Source organism: Amblyomma maculatum, chromosome 1 (genome assembly GCF_055883805.1).
Source record: "Amblyomma maculatum isolate TAMU_Amacu chromosome 1, ASM5588380v1, whole genome shotgun sequence".
Lineage (NCBI taxonomy): Eukaryota > Metazoa > Arthropoda > Arachnida > Ixodida > Ixodidae > Amblyomma > Amblyomma maculatum.
This window is the reverse complement of record NC_139344.1, coordinates 380,685,377-380,708,163: the sequence shown is the minus strand read 5'-3', so window position 1 is coordinate 380,708,163 and position 22,787 is coordinate 380,685,377. Positions and strand designations below refer to the sequence as shown.

Genomic DNA, 22,787 nt, shown 5'->3' with positions numbered 1-22,787 from the left:
CATCGCGGGCGACAACATGAACAAGGAATTTTATTTCGCTTTTTGTGACATTAAAATCTGCACTGCATACTGTAGAAAAATCCGCATTGCAAGAACTATTAGGCTAAGTATTCATTTTGAAGTCGTAAGCAGGGATATCTTAGATAATCGCGGAATTCAACGCGAACCACCATGGCAAAGCACGCCGTCTCCTCATGTACGGGCTTTTTTTTTTTTTTTTCTTTCACCTTGGAGTGGAGTCGTGAAAAGATTTGTGCTTTCGTTAAACAAAAATAAAAGAATAATTTCGTGCCCTATCCGGTTCCCGGTTTGTAGTGAAATTAACACATAGCAATACCTACCAATTCCACGGGATGTTGTACCGTGCCGTAACAGCTTTAAGATTTTGTGGGCCTCCAACCATCGACGCTGCTCGGCTCAGAAGAGCATTGTACTTTTGTAGGGCAAGCCTGTTCGCCTCCGCGAACGAGGTGCCCGAGTAATAGGACCCCGGGTGAGTGTATCTGTTGAACGCGGCCTGCTGAGGGCCACTGTGCTGCTGCTGCTGCGGCTGCCCGGGCTTGTACTGAGCCCCGCCAGCTGCTTGGTATGACGGTCCCGCCGCTCCCTGGTACGCTGTGTACGACTTGCCGCCATCGCCAGCAGCAGGCGAGTCCGCTGATACAATGATGGTCTGCTCTTCGCCTCCGCTGCTTCCTCCTCCCCCTCCTCCTCCTCCATAGGCGCCATATCCCCTTGCGGCTGCCGCCGCCTTGAACGCTGCGACATTCACTCCGTACGTCGGCTGTGCTCCGGGGTAGGCGGTGACCTGGTACCCTGGCTTATCGTACCCTCCAGGCGCTGAAGGCACACCGTAGCTTGGTCCAGCCGAGCCGCCGTAGCTTGGTCCTCCAGTAGTCGTGTATCCGCGTCCTACGACAGCGCTGTAGCTGGCACCTCCAGCGCCGCCACCTCCGTAGCTCGGTCCACCGTAGGCCGGAGCCGCCGCGTAGGCCACCGCTGTCGGTCCGCCACCGTAGCCCGCCTTGCCGTGACCACCGTCCGTCACCTCGTACGAAACCTGCTGGCCGCTGATAGCGTTCCCAGACGCACCGCCGGCCTCACCGCTGTAGGATTTTGCCGGCGACGCTTCAACGCTGTACGCGTCCTGGACGGCGTACTGCGTGTAGCCCTTCTGAGCGACGGCTGTAGCGCCATGTCCGCCATGCCCTCCGTGCGCGCCGTGCGCGCCAGGGTGCGCCGTCACGTAGACGTGCTCTTGGCCGTCACCTCCTTGTGCGACGACCTAGAGAAGAAGAGAGACAAAACTTTTGTTCTGATTCTTTCTCAACGATGCGTGTAGAATACGAGTAAATGTGATGAGATACTACTGTCAAATGGAAACAAACAGCCAGGATCACTATCAGTGTGCACGGGGGCAGGATTCGCATTCCCACATTTTTGGGCATGTCAATCGTGTTCATATCTACATTGTTATTGATGTCACTGCCCGATTTTTGTACGCAGTGCAGCTTACTTCTTCTTTCCAAGCCATTTTAAGACAGCCCAGCCCTTCTGAAAAAGTAAGGAACACAAACACCCTTGTATTCGTTTATGTCTTTAAAGTTTATTGCCGGCCGTTTAATCTTGCCCTTCAATTTAATTCTCACATGCCCATATAATGAAAACATCGGTTAAAGAATATGTGCATTCAGGCTTTCATCATTAATTGCGTTTCATTATAGAGTGAAAAAATGAAGTGCGCCGGGCAGGAAAAGAAATCTTGCATAAAAACAGCAAGAGACCATGCCAAATTTAACTAAATTCACAGCTGCTTCACAAACCTCGGATAAAAGCTATGAACTTGCAGTATTTTAACGCTATTGGTCACTTCAGTGAAATATTGAAGAAAAAATAGACTAAAATATAGATTGTAATAGACTGAACTATAGACTGGTTTCTGAATGTTCGACTACAAAACTGCATGTAGGAAAGCAAACGCTGCAAATAAAGAAAATTTTAAGCGGCTGCACTAGTTGCCGACCCACTATTACGGCCAGAGAAACTTCGCACTATCTTGCCATTAGGGATACCTTAAGCATGAATTTATATTCCAGCAAGCCTGCTGCATCTCTCGCCGCTTAGCCTCTTATTATTTTTTTTTTTCGTAGGCATGTTATAAAAGACCGTTTCTGTAATTATATAACGGAGTAACGCTCCGTTAAGAGCGGGAAATAAAATTTGTCGCATCTTCACACTGTCTTTGAGTGGCGATACGCCCGTCTCCAGTGAATGGTTAAAAAAAATGCAATGTAAAATCTCTCAGCACTCTGGCCTGAGCACCACCAGCAAACACGGATTTACATTTGCAGACTGTTGAACTATGTATGCTCCGCAATCATGCAAATATGAGCAACATGAATTTGATTGGCGTGCTGCGGACGCCTGACAGATCTTGCCTAAACTACAATGAGACAACAAAAATCATGTTTATTCAGTGTTACTGATTTTTACAAATAATTTGCTTTGCGAATAATACCCCTATAAAATCTTCATCCTTTTTTTTTTATGTACCGCCTGAGCAGTTGCCGGAATTCTTATGATGGATGAGGCAATGCCTTCTGTCCTGAGCCCTGCCCTATGTTCACTGCTAGGTCTGACCGGCCAGCTTTGATTGGTCAACCATTCCAAACGAGAAGCGTGAACCAGAGGGCTCCTGGGCCAAGGGTATTCGTCTCGGGATGCAATAGCTCAAACACATCTTTTTACTTCAAATATAAAGTTGTTTACTCCTCCTCCTCCTTTCCGCACGAAGTTTTATAGCTCTTTCGGCTTCTTTCATCCTCGTAGTTTGCAAACTATGTGCTGATTTGCACCCTTACGAAGACAAGATTCATTTGAATAAAAAGATGCTACTTTTGTTGAGAATTATTTCGTTGCCTAGATTTCTCTGTGAAGACATTTGGCGTTGCAAAGGCGCCCACTAAGGCAGTATACTACTTCATGATTGACTCGAGATGCAAGCCGTGCTTTAGAAAAGAAAAAAATATTTATATTTAGACTGCTAAGATTGAACTACTGAAGGCGTTATTAAAGATCTACTTTTTACATCAAAGCCAATCTCCCGGCTATCGGTACCCAGTATAAAGAAGTATCCTTTCTTGCTGGTTCAAGTTCTCTTTCGAGCCTTCACCCCCCCCCCCTTTTCCCTCTCCTAATTTTTTTTTTTAATTAGACACGCTAACAGACTGATATGCTAACACTGAAACAATCGTTGTGGCTTCCAAGTGAACCTTTTTGTGCCAGCATGCTTAACACTTATCATTGAATTGAACGTGCTTTAAAACTAATCGAAAATTCAGGCAGGGATCAATCTCCAATATTTATTAGTCCCTGAGTCCTCATTACATTGCTCGGAACGAGTTCCATTTTCTATCCTATATATGTGAAATTTATGAGCTAGTGTACGATCTCCAAAATTCTTCAAGATCAAATTAAATAATACAGCGTTAATGAACAAACTCCAACGTCAGCCTTTCCCGAAAAAAAAAAAAAGCAATGCTGGCCACGTATCTGGTCAATTGGGCATTCGAAGATCATGATTCCAGCCGCTAACCCGGCCTCCGGATTAACTCTAACGTGACTTTTCTTTTTGTAAGCATTAACTGCGTTTACAATTTTCATCTTCTAAGATGCAACTTACCTGGTAAGCGTGTCCTTGCCCGTACGCAGCAGCTCCGCCGTACCCCTTCCCTTCATTGACGGCCTGCGTCACAGCTCCGCTGGTATAGCCCGCTGACGGAGCCTGTGCGACCTGGTAACTCTGGTAATGTGGACCACCAGACGACTGACCGGCGTACGCGACGTACGACTTGGCATCCTCCTGTGACGCCGTGGCCGGGACGGCGTTGACTGGCACTGCGTACGACTGGCCGTGGTACTGGTACGTCTTGGCGGTGCTCGGCACCCCAACCTGGATTTGCTGGCTGACGCTGTAACTTTTGGCGGCCGACAGAGCGTTTTGGTACGCGGGGGTCGAGTAGCCGCGTCCTCCTCGCGAACCACTGGAGTAACCTCCGACTATGCTGTGCAGTTGCCGGCTGCCGTGGATGTGGTCCTCTGGACAAGGCTGCTCCCGTCCGTAGACGACGGGTCCCGTGGTTACGCGTCCTCCAGAAAAGTGGATGGGTACCTGGGCTGCGTACGTAGGCTGTCCGGAGCCCTCGTCGGGATTGACGACGCGTATGGAGAGCAGAATGCCCTTGGCGACTTTGGAAGAGCCCAGACTCAGGTCTGCTTGGGTCACATCTCCCGGGATAGAAGCGTAGGAGAGGCGAGACGACTTGCTGCCTGCATATATGGGAGAATAACGACAGTGGCTGAGACAGTATATAAGCCTTCGGGGTGACAACAAGCTGCGCAATAGAAATCGCTTAATTGTATTTGCCTGCCGCAAGCAGTGCCAGAACGTTCTTATTAAACTTTATAACCAACGACTTGATAAGAACGCTGATTTTTGGTCGTACGTGCAGAAAGTATTCCGACTTACATACAATTCAAGATACTCTTTTCCCGACACAATTCTTAGCCTATCCCCTTGAACTGCTCATGTTTGACAGTACAAATTTAGCTTATGGGGTTTGAGCGCAAAAAGAGATTTCCGATAGAGCAAGTTTCAACTGAAATAGAGAATACTGAAACAGGAGCATGGCACTTGAGTGCTCTAAAGCTTTAAAGTTACCCGCTATCTTCAGGATATCTTTTTGTCACCAAAGTAAACGTTGTAGAGGCAACAACTGCTCGTTTCAGGCGAACTAAATAACACTATAATGAACATTCTGCGCTACACAAATATCAGCGATTCTGCAGCTCTAGTGAAAGATTGTGCGAATATAAAAATAAGACGTACTAATAGACGCACTTAATAGACGCACTTAGTAGATGCCTGAGCTCCAGAAGTATCAACCACAGTAGATTCTCCAAAAAAGAGTCAAACGTGCTGGAAATGTTAACAGAATGGGCCGTGAATAGATATGTCTACGAGGTCTGTTATTTGAGCTAAGTTGTTGCGATGACCCTGTACGGGTCTCAGATAAAATATGTTTACGGAGGGCATGTACTCCTGTTTTAATAATAAAATGAGAGTTCTCATCTGGCTCTTTTCATGCATTTGTTTTGCTGTGACGGGCTCCCTTGCATAATTGTTTTTGGTAGTATTTTCAACGAACAGTGCATTCTTGCTTTTTTGGAAGGAGTTGCTCAAAGTTTGAAATAACCTAGATCATAAGGGAAAACGTTCTCCCATTCCCTACTTCGATGATCGAAATATAGTTGTTTCATCTGATATGGCTACAAAAACAAGGCTGACTGCGCTTAATATTCTCTCTTTACTGCCAGCACAGGTCCACAACTTTCCGCGAAAGTGCCCGTAGCTGCGTGATTGATTAAAGACGCCTCAAAGTTTCAACTCAAAAAACTTTCAGAGCTGGCACTTGCCAGTGGTTTCACCACATGCAAAACAGGGTGAAGCAAAGTTTAAAATTTCTTGAAATATGCAGTTTGAATTCCTTCGCTGCAAAAGTGAGCGCTCTGGAAGTTTATATGTATGATTACAAGTTCTATCGTAAAAGTCTTGTTTTTAGACATTTTTATCGCCTTTTTAGAGGAGATATTCTTTGTGTATGTGAGTGCCAGAGTGTGCTTTGACTGTATGATATTCTATTTTGAGTTTCTTTAGTGCGAGCCTGTGCAATGTATGCTCAGTAAGAGGTTCCCTGACACCTTGTAGATAAAGGCAACGCGACGGGCGGGCACTGAGAAGTGCGGTTTTTATAGCAGTTTGTTTTTTGAATATACATATAAATATTAAGAGCAATAATAAATCAGATGATGTCAAGTCTAGAAGTTTCCAAAATGCTCAAGCTGCTCCGCAGATCTACAGATGCTCCAGCTTTAGGTGACACGTGACAACTTTTCTAGCACTGAAAAATAATTACAGTTGTTAATCTCTTGGCAGGATGCTTGTCAAATATTTTTAAATTATTAAAAGTTATTTTGAGTTTTAAGTTTTTAAGCATTTTTAAGTTATTGTAACTGAACAGCCACTATTCGCTACCACTTTACCGGGCCTGGTATTATCCCTATGTCCTTATATGAATACAAGCGCAGGGTTGTTATTGATACTCCTCTAATTTTACCATGAGGGCTTACTACAGAATTCACACATAAGTAATTAGGCCTTTTACTAGAAACCAAATAAACCTCTCGGTACCTTATCGAATGCCCCATTTTGTAATTTCATTTCCTTTATTGAGCAATTATGTCTGCCTGCTTTGTAGAGACAAAAGCAAGCAGAAAAAGTAAAAAGAAGCGTTCAAGACTTCACCTGTGCATACTGAATGTATTTTGGCTTCACCTAGCAACATTATTCCTGCTTGCCATCTTTTAGTTTCTATTCATCGTATAGTAGAATATCGTTCATTACCGAAGCAGCTCTTGCAGCGAATTTTGTGCAGGGGACGAACTGAGTCAGCGTTGAGTGAACCATACTTTTTGGATTCAAAAATGTGTCAAACATGTACGTTCTAAAGTGTGAGTTTTGTTCTCGTAAGTCAGCATTAATATGAATGCCCCGTTTCCCAAGCCTTGTTTCAGGAAGGGCAGGAGGTTGTTTGCTTACCTTTGTACGATCCATACGACGAATCACCGTAGCTCCCGACTGGCGTCGAGTAGCCTCGACTCGAACTTCTCGAACCAGCGGCAGCCAGCGCGATTGAAACCAGGAAGGTCAAGACCTGTAAGGACGGCGATGAGGAGGAAATGAAATGAGGGCGACAGAGTGAAAAAACGATTTACTGCACGAATTAGGAGCAACATCCGGGCTGTTTTTCTTTCTTTGGCTTGTTTCTTTGGCATACTGAGATGTCCGGAACCGTTTACACATTCTTATCACTTCCTTTCCGGCAGGGCACCAGATTGAAAAGCACTGCCGGGGGATATATTTATAGACCGTCGAGCAGACTACTGCAGGAAAAAAAAAGTAAAGGGGGAAGGGGGGGGGGGGGGGGGGGGAATGTTCTAGAAAACGTACAGATAGTCCGGGCGCACGGATGAACGAAATGCAGCTTCCCGGATTTTCTCCCATGTGATAAAATATCACAGCTCGGTAGCGCTTATACCATTATTACGGCTGGCGTGTAAAGCGCAGTAATGTACCGGGTAGGTATGGGTCGCACATTCTCGTTACTCGACATGAGTTTCAGCAGACCCCCTTCCTCCTGCACTGCTGCCATAAATTATAAGCTGTGCAGTTGCTGGGCTGATCTCGATAAAAAAGAGAGTAACTTCTTCCGTTCTTGAGCTGCTTGCTTCCTTGTGAACCATGCGATGTCAAGGCCTCATTCTCTTTCATAAATAAATATATAGAAGTTGCTTTACATAGCTATTAGGTCTATTTTGAAATGGTGGGCTCATAAAGAGGATAAATTCAAAAGTTCCTTCGTGAATCCAGACAGACAAGCCTCCAAAGGATGCGGTACTCTTTCTGCTAATACCCCTCGATGGCCCTATATCACTTCAAAGTTTACGGTGTGGTTTCTAGTCACTAGCTAAAATCTTGGCTAATGCGCTCCTTTAAAAACGGGCCTCACTGTCCAAAGAAAAACGTCTCAATACAATCTATGCTGTTATCATTAAGATGAGGGTTTTTTGGTTAAGATAGACTCGATGTGCTCGAGGGCCTTATTCTTGTCAAATTATTGTTCCTTGAAGGCAGCGCCTTTTAGAAGAGGCCGGTGGCTTTTGGGACGACCGAAACAAAGCTGAACTGAGTTGCGTCATCTTGTCATTACTTGTGCATCGATGTCGTAACCCGCTAAAAAAAGTTGAGAAAGGATCTGCTTCTATTATGCATCACCCCACGAAACTGTGAAGAGAAAGCTGGAGGAATCTATTATTGAACTGTGCATTGCTGATAATACGTGTCATCCTCCATTATTTCACATGAACTAGACATTATAGCTTCTTTAGAGAACGCTCAAAGGCATATGGAAAAAAAAGCGCGTTAAATTCACGACGCAATAGCTAACAATGTTTATTCTGAAGGAATTTGATCATATGTTATATTTGTTTCCACTGTGTTGTATACATTGATTTTATGTTATTTACGCTTTTTGAATGTTGTTTGTTTTATTCTGGAGGAATTTTATTTTATTTTGTACTACTTGGTTTTCACTGTATTATATTCATTGTTCTGTATCCTAAATAACCCACTCCCCTCTGTAATGCCTTTGGCCCGGAGGGTACAATAAATAAATAAATAAGTAAATAAATAAATAAATAAATAGCCGCGTTTTATTAAGTATTTTCTGATCGATGTGTAAACGTTTCATACGTACTCTAAGTGACTATAGGCAGCAGATATTCCTAAAATTTAACAGATATAAGATAAATTAGTTTATATTGCGTGATTATGGCAGTGCGAGGAAAGAATTAAAAGAGGATAACAAATAAGAAAACGAAAGGCTATATTCATCACCGCCATGCAGCTTTACCGGAATTCTTATCAAGTCTGCACGAACGAATGAATATTTGCATTGTGCTACAGAAGTTCACCTGCCAACACTACATGAAAGTTAATATCCAGGGGAAGGCAAACGAAAAAAAAAAAAAAAAAAGATCCTTCCGCGTCAAGGGCACTCAGCGTTACACAAGAGATGCCACTACACATTTTCTGACTGCCACCAGCGGGAATAACGTGCACTATCGGTTACGCATAACAACGAAGTTCTCTAATTAATACGAGCTCTTTCAGCAATCACTCTTCACGGTAAATCACCTTTTACGATAAGGTTTGAAAGTAAACAAGTACGCAGCTGCTATTCGGCCATTGTGTGCCCCTATTTCTCTCGGCTACAGGGCCGCTCAGGCTACTACGTGCTGAGAATGTGAAACCAGGCCTGGTTATCAATGGCCCCTACGGCGAAGCACAACCGCATCTTTCTTTAGCGCGATCGTTAACCATGATTAATGGTGCCACTTTGCATCGCAAAGACCATAAACTAAATAAACAGCTCGCTACAACACATGTGGCATTGCCTATTTTCGCCGCATCGTGACGCCCCATCCCACGTTCAAACTAACCTTTGCCTCCATCTCTACAATAACTCATTGTTTTGCAACGATGGGTAAGCAATTTGAATACAAAGCTACATCCTACATGGCTCCTTTGAGCGGAGCTTGTTGAAGCCTTTCGCATTTATCACTTCCAAGCTTGCATCGTATACTCTTACAGTCGTAAAGAACTACGATGTCACATTGTGAACCGAAGACAGCTAAGCGTTTTCTTGTTTCCTTTTCGCTCAGACTCTTGTGAAGCTACGGCGAACATATAAATAACACGGATGGATTGACCAGCCCAAACTTGCATCTAGGTCAAGATGGTGAAATATGCTCATCCGTCACTCTTCTTCCGTGTAATACGCTGGCTGTTCTCAGGACGGAAAAGTGAGCTAGATAGCCTTGGCGTGTGGATTTCTTAAGTGCTTTAGGGTTTGCTTATCTCACGTTTTAATGACTATCAGGGTTACAATATCGCTCTGTCATAACTAAAATAACGTAACTACTATAACTACGTCGACTAAACAAACAAAAGTCCGGATGGTTGGAATGAATTCTTACTAAGCAAAAACAAAGTCTTCAACGTCCAACTCAGAGACAGATGCCTGCAACCAGTAAAAGCCCGCAACTCTGCATCCTATTTTGTCCGTATTCCTCTTTCTTAACTACCTACAGCAAGTTCATTCGTTCCAAACATACAAAAAGTTTATTGAGAAACTCGGCACAGACAAAAAAAAATTGCCAAATGTCTGATTGCTGCGTTAACTGCTTTATGTTTCTGTTTATTTGTCACTCAGTCCCAGGTCAGGAGCTGCTAACAATGAGAATTATGTGCCACGAGCAAATACGATTAAGCGCGCATAAATTCACGCTAATTACTTCGAATCCCTCTGATTTAAATGCTTAAAACTACATCACTAACATCAGAAGCAACTTCGTTAACCTCAGAAGCGACCGACAATCAGATCTCCAGGCACAGAGGGAGCAGTAGGTTGAACTTTTCTTTTTCTTTTGCGCCCTCTATTCCAACTCCTATTTGAATAGGCTGACCTATTTTAATAAAATGTCGTTGAAGGTGGATACACAATTCGTATCTCGCTAAATGTAAATGAAGGAAGCGTTTGCTAAGCCTGAATATTTTCCTTGTTGCATTGCTTGAGAGCTAAGATTATTCTTGGCTGCCTTAACCTCGCGGACTTCTGATGTTCAAAACCTCAGAACCATGCTAAAAGAGAGGCCACAAAAATAAAAGAAGTATGCACGGAGTTCCTCCCGGAACATTGTTATGCATATTTCTAGAAATAAAAGAAAGGCCATAGCCATATAACCCACCAAAGGCTAAAGTTTTCTACGCTATTCATGTATTGTGTAAGTAGGCTAGAACGTTTCTTTAACTTTCTTGCACTAACAAATGTCGACTGAGTGATGACACAGTACTAAGAGGCGAGCTCTACCTTTAATGCATCTAGGTCAGTGTGTAATAAAAACTTAGCTGAAAACATGAGCGTAGAGAATCTGTATGTCATATAAATGACAAGTAGCTGTCTAGACAATACGTACTCAGAATAAAGTTGTTTATGATTGTTGTACTAAATATGCTTTTATAGACGCACGCTTTCAAACATGTGCATGCTTTTACCACAATAACCTTTTTGCGGTTAAAAGCATTAAGTGTTTCTGTTATTCATTATTAGATGCGCAAAATTCTTCTTTCTCGAAGCAATTTACGTAGTCCATGACAAGCTGCAACAACAAGCCTGAATGGTTACGACGGCAAGGTTATACCGGAATTTTCAAATTATACAATGGCCATTCTCTTTCATAAAGCTGAAAGTAGGCCGGCGCGGTCTGTGCGAGTGAACTTCACAGCAAGGGAGAGGTTCTTTGCGAATTCGGGTGCAGCAAAAGGACGATGAATTAAGACGAATTAACTATGCATTTACTACTTTATCAGGATGAAATATTATATTGCGAAATTGAAGGCTGCCGAAAATTTAAAAATAAAAAAATAACGATTTTAAAAGTTCCTCAATCTACATTTCGCCTCCCATGTCACGATAAATTGGCGTCACTTGAATGAGATACAGACGTGGTCAAGGTCCTTATTAGGCACAGGACGTTTATGTGATTGTTGTGGAGAGACCACCGGCAGAGACGCCATTTTAGAGATCAGCCTTTCGGTAAAGCTAACTTGGCTTTCTATCAGAAGTGTATTTTTTACATCCGTTATTTCGAACGACCGTGCCCATTCACAAATTTTGTTAAACGCGTCCAGCCTCAATGCTGCAGACCTCTGATTTGGCACTATAATAGGCTGTGCGCGAAAACCTAAAATATATATGGTGATTGATTATTTTTAAAGTTGTGTTTTACTACAAGAGGATAATGTCCAGCCTGTTGTGCAACACAACTGCACGGACCACACATGCGGAACCTTGAAATGGTCAGAGAACGATCGCGGAGGACATCCAACTTGTACCTGTTCAAATGCTTGCATTACTGCTACTAGCGCATGCATCAGTGTCCCCCTCTCGATCATTAACAAAGTGTGGATTAGTGCAGATAGAATGAAAAAGTCAGCGAGAGGGCAGCTGTAAGTAGCACAGTGGAGGATAGAGCTGCGGATGACGTTAAGTTACGTCACGTAGTCAGTCGTCATAGGGCTTCATTTTAACCACGTGCACGACATCAGTACGTTTCAACAGTGCGATGAGCGAGCTACAGTGGCGGAAAAGCAACGTGCGTCACATCACTGCTGAGGTCATTCACATAGTAAGGGACAAAGGATCCGCGCAACCACTTCTCAACAAGCCCCTGGCGGGGTGCAGGCGCCCAAACTTACACACGAATATAGACCTGACGCGTAAATGGCGAATCTTCATGCGATGCCATGCCGTACGTCCTCAGCTCACTTAGCATAGGTGTCGATGTCGAGGTCAAAGTCAGTGTCGCAGTAGGGTGAGCGGACACCATGGCTGCCATTCGTGTCGTTTCCCGGAGCGCACTTTTGTACTGTACTATTACGACTAGCATAATTTCGTCACGTTTTCTATGATCAATGACCAATGATCAATGAATTTCTATGACTAATTTACATATATAGAAACTGCCGGTAGGTATGCTCCTCCAGTCCGTTTGCTCGCGCTTGGTACGCCGCCGCACGCCAATGGCTGGTGTGAGTCAGATTCATCACGGTCTAGGTCAAGCAGGCCGTGAAAGCTCTCTCGTGGTCAGTGATAACGGTGGCGAGGACGATGCCACCACAGCAGCCGTCCTTTTGACTAGAGACTATCGCAGCGTACCGTGTCGAGTAGCTGGTTGCGACGGCTATCCAGCGCTTCTCATAGGAGTAAGTCTGGAAAGGGTCTAAGAGGTGCATGTCCCCTGGATAAAAATGGTCTTCTGTCGATCGATGGGAGAAAAAATGCGGCGGGTTTCAGTGGCGACTTAAAATGTTAGAGCCCGCAGAATATTCTTACTTAGGCCAACATCAACAGCGGTAACCCTTGTCTAATCGTATTTGTCTAATCATCTCAAGTGTACGGCTGACTACAGCCGGCGGTTGGTGTGTCATGATAGGCAGTCAGGTGTTGGCCGCTGCTGTGAAGGCACAAGCTGTAAATTTGTCTTTCAATGTTATGCGGTAATTAGTATTAATACGACAGATTATGTACCACTTTCGCCAATGTAGCCGTGGTCTATCTGAAGCTTCCGAAGAAACTGGCAAGTGGAGCGGGGGAGAGTGGAGAGTCAGTAGTGCTAGCGGTCGAAGCGAAATCGGAGCGGGAAAAAACACCGAGACCAGCAATGCGAAGAGTAAAATCTGGAGCAAGGCGTAAAAAACGCGATGCCGACGAGAAGGATAAAAAAGCGTTGCTCGCAGATTTGTTGAATCAGACTGATCGCCACTGAACTTCTTGGTTCTGTGATCGCCACTTACATATTTTCATGTAACGATTCTGAAACACAGCCAGCGGCATTACACTGCACGGCAATCCGTCCCTGCTTATCTCCCAGTTAACCCTACATTGAATCCATGCAAGTATGCTGTCCGTCTCTACCGAATTTCGTCTAATAGCGTCAGCTCGAAAGAAATTCAATAGCTGAAGTTAGATTTCCGTTCACTGCCATAGATGAAGTTACTGGCAAGCTATGATAGAAGCCGTAGCTTGCCAGTGACTAAACTCGTTAAAAAAATTTTCGTCTGTCATATAAATACATCCTGGCATCAGGAATCTACTTCCTGAACGCAGCCAGCCGTTCGAAGCTAGCGCTCTAGGCTAATTGAAAACTTCAAATAGCAATCGTGACCTTCGCATTTACAAATAAATTTCTAAACAAAATTAGCTTGCTTGCCTGCGCAAAGCACTTTGCCTGCGTATGACCTCTCGGGGTACGACTGACCCTCGTTACATTACCCCGAATCATTCTTGATCTAACATAAATGCACACACCTGAGGCGTTCGGAAGACAAAAATTAGTTGATTTCTTTAAGTATGGCTCGTAGTAACTATCAGATGACTTAGTTATTAGTTCTCTTATGTCTTCTGCTTCTTCAGGAACAACAGTCTTTCCCAGCACTTCGTTACATCCTAATTATCAATTTTCGCTGGAAGAGCGAGGTTAACTGTTGGACTGCTCTTGCCACTGATAAGCTGAAGTTTGAAACTTGTTACGCTATTCAAGTTTGCCGTTTTTTTAATGCACACAAATCTGAAATATGGATGCGCGCAGAATACGCACCTATGCTCTGCCAGGTACAAGCAAGATTTACAGCACAGCGTCATAATTCTCAAATTTCAAAGCTGTTAGTTCCTGTCGCCTACCCTTTTTATCTTTATTTGTTATTTTGATCTGGCACAAAAAGGCAGCAAATGCTACCTTTTCATTTTTTAACGAGGTAAAACTTTTCACACGCCAGAGAGTTAGCACTTAGACCGAAACCGATGACAACAAAAATAACAAAGGAATCATATCCGGCAATGCTATATGTAGTTTCATTATCGCATATAATAGCGAAAGAGCTTTTCACTAGCCTTGGACGGTAAAGAGCCCGTTCCTAGTACCCTAAATACGCCCAGATTTACATGATGTCACAGTCAATCCCGCCTCTTCTTTTAAGTGAAGAAAGGAATCAACCGTGCTTTCGCCCTAGCATCCACGCTCGCTTTCTCCGAAATTGTCTCAAACAAGCGCCCTCAAGTCAGAAAGCGGCGCAATTAGAGAGAGAATTAAGACATCATCCGCTCGCAGGCAAACCGGCCGCGAAGACAATAGACCCTTTTGTTCCAAGACAAGCGAGGCGCAGCAAAGTTTCGGTTACGGGGTGCATATGATGAACAGCGGAGGCGGCTAGTACCCGCCCGAAAGGATACTAAATCAAAATGAGGCGTAGCTATCCACCGCTTTGTATATACAACGTCGGGCTTCTTATAGTGCTGAAAAAGAAAGTCTCAAACGGTGGTGCACAGAATGTGCGTATAATTATACTTGTGGCATCGGTTCTGCTGGTCGGGGAGCGGCACGAAAATCTTACTAGATCTATGCAGCGTACTTGAAGCGGAAGTCGGTGTCGGATAATTGACGCTGAATTTAGAAAGCTGGATTGAGCTAAAAACAGCTTGACTGAAATATATTTTAGCTTCAATATTGTTACAGACCTTAGGAGTGCAAACCGAGTGGTTAATAAGAGACATTTTCTAGACAGAGCTCCCACTTCTTGATTCGTTCATTCGGAAAACGGTTGCTACATACTGCACGGTTCTCTACAGTCACAACGTAAACAAGAGCGTGCTTCAGATTATGACCCAGACGAGTCACGAACACAAAAGGGAGGTTGTCTTATCGCCCGTCGCCGCTGAACTCCACCATCCGCTCCGCGAAATTTGCGTTCACGCGCGCTCTAGCCGTCGTCTTTGCAGGCCTGTTGTCTCGCGCGGCCGGTGAAGTTAGAATAACTCTTCTCTGGGCGATTGTTTTTCCTGGCTACTCGCTTCTTTCTTTTCTCTTTAAGCGCGAAAGTTTCCGGACACGAGGTCTATATTTAGGCGAAGACGCATGGGACCGCATTCGCCGTGGAGTCTCTTCCCCTTTTTTTATGAGGGCTTCTTTGATTTTCTAGCTCTCAGCGAAAGACCCGGGCCTTCCGAAAGCATTTTGCGAGAAACAGCCTAACGGCCCTGACGCAGAAGCGGTCGCAGCCGATGCCATATACAGAGGGGGAAAAAAATGTTCCAAAAAGCTGACAATGCGCTCTACAGCCAGCCTCCTGTACTCGATGTCAACGCAATATTCGTGGCGTCCGAAACGATTCATATTACTAACTTGAAGCTTTTTTTTGCAAAGTATTTTCGATGGCATCGTGCACCTTCCCTTCTTTTTTAAATCTATTTTTAGGGATCCCAACTTTTGCACGAGCTGCTAACTGAGGAAAGTACCACTCATCAAATATACTAGCGTCACACTTCGTCACCTGTCGTCCCAACTAATCAGCCAGGAAACACGTGATTGCTTTCTATCGCCTCCATCGTGGACGTTTCAACGGCTGGTTTTCTGCGGTCTTTTCGGGTCACGTCTTTCGATTCGCTAGTTTGTGCACTGACAAGCGCACTGACGAGTGTTGAAGCCCTGTAGAACAACGCTGACAGGAACAAAACGTCCACCTCTCACGAATCGGCCAAAATATAAAGGATAGGGTGAGAGGTAGAGGTACAAGCTCGCGGAGAATGTAGATGATCTTTTTTTTATATTGAAGAACGAGGAAGCTTCAAGTTAGGACGCATGCCTGTGCGAAGCCGGTCGGTTTAACAGGAGCTAACTTTAGGCCCCGAGCAATGCTGCTGCCCTAGGCTACAGTGCTCGTTTAAACGCGGGGCAATTGCCATTCTTCTTTCTTTTTTTTTTTTGGTGTCCTTTTTGGAAGTTTCTTTTTGCGGACTCGAAGCAATGACTGCCCTACTGATGGCTTCTGAACGACGTCCTCGTCAAACGCATAACCGAAAACCTACTTTCCTGTTAAGCGTACTCTAAGAACTGCGTGCACGCAATGTCCACATACGTCGACAAGACGTATTGGTCGTTTTCGTTGAGAAGAGCGTTAGACCTGTTTTACAATTTGAGCTAGGACTGTTGTGGAGTCGTTACCGAAGGGCTGACATAAAGGAAGTTACTAATATAGGAACATTGGTTACATACTGATGTTTTCTGAGTTACACTCGTGGCGTGCAGGCATTCTGCATTAACAAAGCATGTACCCAGACCTACATGCAGCATCTGCATATAGAGGCCCCTGTAAAGGTCCGTGTACTTTAAAATTATTGTTCTTGTAAACGAGCCTTTCGTGTGTTCTCAAAGCGCTCTAAGTATACCTTGGAAAAGCGCTCTGAAAAAAATGGCGGCTTGTTCAGATTTTGTAGAAGCGTTTTAAAGCGGGAGTATTTGCTGGAGAGGGTGGCACTTCTGTTTTTATTATTCAGTGGTGCAGCCTATTTCACAGCACCTGGAGTCCAGTAATGAGCCTAATTTAAGCTCTGTTTGGTGCTTTCTTCACGTGAATATTCAGCCCTTTTACCTTCATCAAAATGCATTTATATATTTGATGCTATATTGCTTTTTATTTATTTATTTTCAAATTTTCTTCACCCGTGATAAACTATTGGGTGCTCAGTCTGTATTAAAGAAGGTTAAATTGTTAACCACTTTTGATGAATGGTCATCGATTACACGAGTTAAAGATTAGCACATTCGACCTGGTTCACCTAAAATATTTTGCTGCAGCACATGTGAAAAGTTCCTTAGTCAAAATGCTGGTCTGTTTTTTTTTTTTTGTTTTTTTGTTTTTCGTGTGTGTCCCTTTAGCAGGCATTACAGCATATATAAGCTATAGCAAGAGATTACTGGTTATATTTTTATAGCAGCAATGCATTTCATTTCAGTGGTAATAATAGGAGAGCCGACATTTCGGGACAGAGCTGTGTATATGCTTATTTCCAAACAGTGGCAATCTGGAGGGACTGCTTGGCTAACTGTAGGGAAGGGTTTGAAACGGACTATTATTGCGAAAACGTTATATGTCTCATATTGAGAAGAACACGGCAGTGGCGCCGGTGACAAAAATATGCCTTCGGAAGCTTCAGATTGGTCGATCAGGTCTATGACGTCATCACCCAGAGGACTAGTCAAGAGACAGCGTGAATCTCAAAACTTTAGGACAACCTTTAATATTCCCATATTTATTTAATGGAGATAGAACGAGATCATATTTCCCTTTATTTGTGCCAGTCTGCCTTAGTTGGACGCAACATTTTTTTAGAGTTAAATGAATGTCAGACATTTTGTAATAACGCATTAAGCTGTATCATAGAGGAGAAGTTCCTGTGCGCAGTGTTCTGCCTGAACAGCAGCGATTTGTTTAGGACATCATTTGTTGTTGTTGTTGTTGTGCCCTCAGATAATGGCATTTGTTACCTCATTTGTTACAATGGGCAGAATATGTGGACTTCATCGACTTTTTTTTTTCATGTTTTGACAGCAGTTCATACATCATTCAAGTCATTCATATTTCACATTTGAGATAAATAAAGGACTAAATTTATATATGAAGCGCTCTCTTTTTCTTAGGCCATGGGGAGGGGTGTCCTGCGACATATATGTATCATTATTATCCAGGTTTAGTACGGGGGCTCGTTCTAACACTGCTGATGTGCCTTCACAGCGCGTCCTTTGTTTAATATGTTTTGGGAGTGTGTTAGATAGTTCATTCTCACGTTATATATTTTTTCAGTGCTTAACATCATCTCCTTTTATTCCTTCTATCTCCTTTTATTTTATTCTATCATGCAGTAAATAATATTCAAATTTCAAGTTGGTTTGTTGTTAATAAATGCATGTCTTTGGACACTGATAAAGGATAGTTCGAGGTCGAAGAACCTAACAATTATATTTTATGAAGGACTATGCTAATTGCAACATTTTCATTAGTTTAATCATATTACCAGTGAATATATATATATATATATATATATATATATATATATATATATATATATATATATATATATATATATATGATCATGGTCGTAATCGGTGACATTTTGGAATTGTTTTGCTGCTGAATGACGCGTTTAACAGCAACAAGCGTGACGGTTACACTGCTAGGGGGACCTGTCAGAAAATATTTTTCTTTAAGGGAATTGCTGTTTCAGCACTGATTACCAAAAAGAATATATAAGCCACGTTATTCATATGGGGCGGCAAAAGAAAATGACGCAAACGCTAATGTGTTTGCGCTGCCGAACAAGATTGAATAACTGGTGATTTCGTGGAGCACAGTTAAGTGAATCGATTCGCCTGCCCCTTTTCTCTCGCTATACGCGCAGTTCCACTTTTCAATTATTGCCTCGACGGAGTGTCTGATCGAGTGAAAAATAAATTCATATACTGCAGCTGTAAGGATCACGTCTCCGTTACGAGCAACGCGAAGCTTTACACACAGAATACGGCGCTGCTTACGCGTGCTCGTCTTAAAATCCTTTGAGAAGGTTTCAACCGCCGTTATCTGATGGAGTCGAAGTTTATGTGATAATACCAATGTACGTAATTAGGCCCGTAATGGGAAATAGACGCCACATAAGAGGACTACAACAGGGTTTCTTTATATGGGACCTGTCAAAGTTTGCTGCATCATATTGTAGGCTGGCTATTTTTCAGTGGACCTAAAAATGCATTACGCTTTTTGCGCGACGTATAATCACGCGATAAAGCACTCGACAGACCTGAATGTTGTAAAATACGCAGTAATGATACGGCCTTGACCAAGTTTCCTTCCCTCGCTTGAATTCGCATAAAGTTAAGCAAAATCTGGCAAGACTGCCTTTTTCATTTGTATAATTCTTTAACGGTTCTTCTCCGTGGACGGCTTCCAATAACTTGATGCAGCCGGGCTTGAAAAAAAAAAAAAAGAAAGAGAAATCATATAGAAATCCTCACCTGAAGCGTATGCATCCTGAGATGATGGCGGGAATGACTCCTCAGATGACCTTTCCTAAATGCAGTTCAGGGAGCGCACCAGTCGAGTTCCAGAGCGCTGCCCACTCCGTCCAGGACAAAACGAGCAAAGGTGCAGAGTGCCTCCGCCACTGTCAACTTTCGATGTCACAGCACCGAACCGTAGTCCCCCACACGGCCCACAGTAGTCCAGCACAGGGCAGGACGTTCAGACACGCTGCCAATCCCGCCAGGGTTCAAAGCGTGTAGGAAGGCGATGGTCCTGTTAGACGATCTAGCGTCCACGCAAATCCAGGGTCCAGTCGAAGCCTCCGAGTGTAGACGCAGCTTCAGGGACAACCACCTGCTGCCGCGGTCCTGGTCACCCTGGCTGCCGTGTCCTCGACGTGGTCGGTGCCGTTTTCGTCCCGCTGCATCCACCACTCTCTTCAGTGAGAGTCTTGGGCGAAAGGACGATTGCGCATTTATACGGCGACCCTCTCCCCGGTCCTTTTTTTGGGGCCACCACCCGCGAGAGCATCCAATCCAGTTAGGTCTTCCCCTCGCGCCCTGCTTCGAGATGCTCCGGCCGACCGGCGCACGAAGTCTATTCCTCGCCTCTTCTTGTCCGCATCCTCCTCGCCTCCGGCACTGCCGATCCCTGGGAGGAACAGTGCACACGCGTGCCCGCTGTCCACGCCAGCCGGCTCTCAGTGCGGCGGGGGGGAAGCGAAAGGGAAGCGAGACCTTGCGCTTTCTCTGCCCTTGTTACCCTCCTCCATCTCGACTGCTGTTCCTTTGGGGCCGGCTTCGCTTTCGCTTGTTGTTCCTCTGAGAGGAGCGTAGAGGGTCAGGAATTCGCCTTACGGCACAGGTGATGGGCGCGAGAGAAATTGAAATACATTTGTGAATCTTCAGTGTCTCGCAAAAGCGCGTGCACTCAAGTGTCTGGTCATCAGCTCCGTGTTCTCGACATGTGCAATTTGCGCATTTTCAGTCGTATCGGCAGCGCTTTTTCTTTCCTTTTTTTTTTTTTTTTACTCAGTGAATTCACATTCACAATGTTGCACTGAATTGTCTGGCGTTGTATCTTTTCAAGTAACCAATTTCCTGCCAAATCAGCTGAATGGTCGCTGTCACCGTACGTCGTAAGCAACGACTTCAGCTCTAATCTGCAGTCACAGAAATCATTTTATAGAGTTTCTCTTAGCAAGACAGGGCATATCTGCAAAAGACAGAGATCTCCCAATAATAGGCGTCATTGTGCCATATCTTCGAGTTTCTGTTCCCCATAGAGCTAAGTTAAAGTTCATTAGGCGCTTGCATCCCAAATTCAAGCTCTATAAGGGACGCCAGATCGGTGAACACCATGCTAATATTAAAGATTCACATTTACTCCGGTGGGCATCGAAGCCGACAATAATTTTCGTGTTCTGCTTAACCTAAACTTAGCCATGAAAAAAGCACTGACCGCGTTTCCCAAATTGCATCTAGTGTGTCATCATACTCCTTTTTCTAGGGTTTCATGTTAGGCGTTCATTCACTCACTAAACGGCGACGCGTGTTAAAGGAGCCACGAAAGGTCCCAAGGGTGTTTAACTCTTTGCAGGCATTGAGTCATCATCTGTTGTTCAACGTGAATATTTCTTCACCAGAACATCTCCACCGAGCTGTCAGTTGCTTTATTTGTTAAGAGTGGTTTCACCTATTTCAGACAGTCACCCTATAGCGCCAATTTTGAATAGAATTTTCTAAAAGGGACTGCGCTGTAGCAGGATAAAAAAAAAAAAAAAAAGAAGACAGCAGCTGGAGACAATGTTTCATGCCCTTTCTTGTTACTCCCCTGAATAATGACAACACTATCCGAAATATCGGCCTTTTAATATTTCATTATACAAAATATTCCACGGGTATCAATACTATTGTGTTCATAATTTCGTCTTGCTATTAGTTTCTTGCTTAAGGTTCAAGGAACGTTCTTTTTATCATCTAATTACGTTGTTGTTGTTGTTATTTGTTTTCGTTTTTTTTTTGTTTTTTTTTTTTTTGTAGCGGAGTAATTCAGTGTGTCATTCCTGAATACTGGCGGAGTGTCTAGAGATGAGTTTTATCATCCTTTTGGTATGAAACTCCATTTAGACGACCGTACTGTGTCATTCATTGAAACTGCAAGCTGCACACAAAACAATAATGTAGTATTTAATCTCGTGTTAAGTGTATTAGGCCATATTTTCATTCACAGCATTCGTTGACGTCAGCACGAACGCGGCGATTTTAAGCTGATTTGTTATTATCGTAAAACTTGCATTGATACTGAAAAGAAAAAGAAATGAAAGGTGGCATGCAAGGACAAGCTGTCAAAATAGCTATACTAACACTTTAGATCTCATTTGTTAAAATTAAGCGCTTTTCTGGAACTAGCCCACACTAAACAATTTTTTTTTGTTTAAGACCCCTACATGTTGTTCCGCCCGTGGAACGAGATAGCGGGCAAAGAGACATAGAAACGTCGTCTGTTCTCCAGTATGTGATAATGTACATCTGTTCCAGATCTCTTTATCTCTGTTTCTGTCCTGTCTCCAAACACATACGTTCTAATACACTTCATTTTAACTTTTAATCCCTCGACCAGTTTCTGATCCGATGCATTACAATCGAGTCTTGCAATGTGTATTTTCTTATTGGCTGTATATTTTTCTCTCGCCTTCCCTTAAGTGAGCTTTTTTTCTCTTTGTCATATAAAGCAAAAACATTTGCATTTGGCAATGCTGCGACCCAGTGAACACTAGCACCAACATACAAAATGGCGAACACGTAGTGACAAAGGCGATCCCGTGTGCACGGCATTCAAATCCGAAAGAGAAATATTATATATGTACCCCGATTTTCGCAAATTTAATTTTGCGTCATACGCTTGCGTTCTCATTATTATGCCACGCTAAAGGTGAAAGCAGATAGGCTCTATGCTCTTGCGCTTCTGCCGCTCTCATCGGGAACTCGTTCTTTGCCGCGAAAAGCTCGGCTGCTGTGTGCACAGATAATGAGCTAAAGCTCTGGGCGATCTCATCGCGCAAGCATCGAGCCGCCTTGCTAAAGCTGCCGCCCCCCCTCTTCCTGTCATACTCGCCGCGACCATCTGCGCTTAAGCCGTCGTTCTCAATGTGGTCATTTCCTTTCCTATATCGAAGCATCAGCCGTTCCCCTGTCACGCTTTTGCCTTTGTGTATTATCCTTGTGGTCAGTTGTTCTCACTGGGAGCCAATTAGAGGTACCGCGCGAGGGCGCTTTCTTGCTGGTGTTTGTAGAGGAACCTGTCAGGTGTCTTCCACGGCTTGGACAGCGTGCGGCTGGCCTTTTTGGGGAGTATAATAATTAGCGTGTGAGTGCTGCGCATGTGTTTTTTGCTAATGTGATCACGTTGGCAAGGCACTGCCGTCCTATCACCATCACAAGTCATTAGCAGGTTTATCCTCCTTTGAAATAAGTATTTTGCAGATTAGTTTGCGCTGCCTTTATTTTGATGATACTTATGATATGAGCAACGTGTCTGTTCCTTGTCTCAGTTGTGACAAGGAACAGACGCATGGCCCTGGGCAGTTATTACGAGGTGAAAGGTAAAGCATAGGTGTGACACTGAAAACAAGAATACGCACGTCGTGAGCACGAGCGGGAACAAAAGAATACAACGTACAGCCGAAGCGTTCACG

General features: G+C 43.9%; 1 protein-coding gene across 1 annotated transcript; it reads right to left on the bottom strand.

Annotated features, from left to right (window-relative positions):
* Nucleotides 1–337: 337 nt before the first annotated feature.
* On the bottom strand, nucleotides 338–6,791 carry LOC146208362 (uncharacterized; the record flags this gene model as incomplete). The annotated part of the gene is made up of 3 exons (XM_084578438.1): nucleotides 338–1,285; nucleotides 3,683–4,329; nucleotides 6,659–6,791. Coding segments are annotated over 3 exons (1,728 nt in total), but the record flags the coding sequence as incomplete, so codon positions are not given.
* Between the last annotated feature and the right edge of the window lie 15,996 nt (nucleotides 6,792–22,787).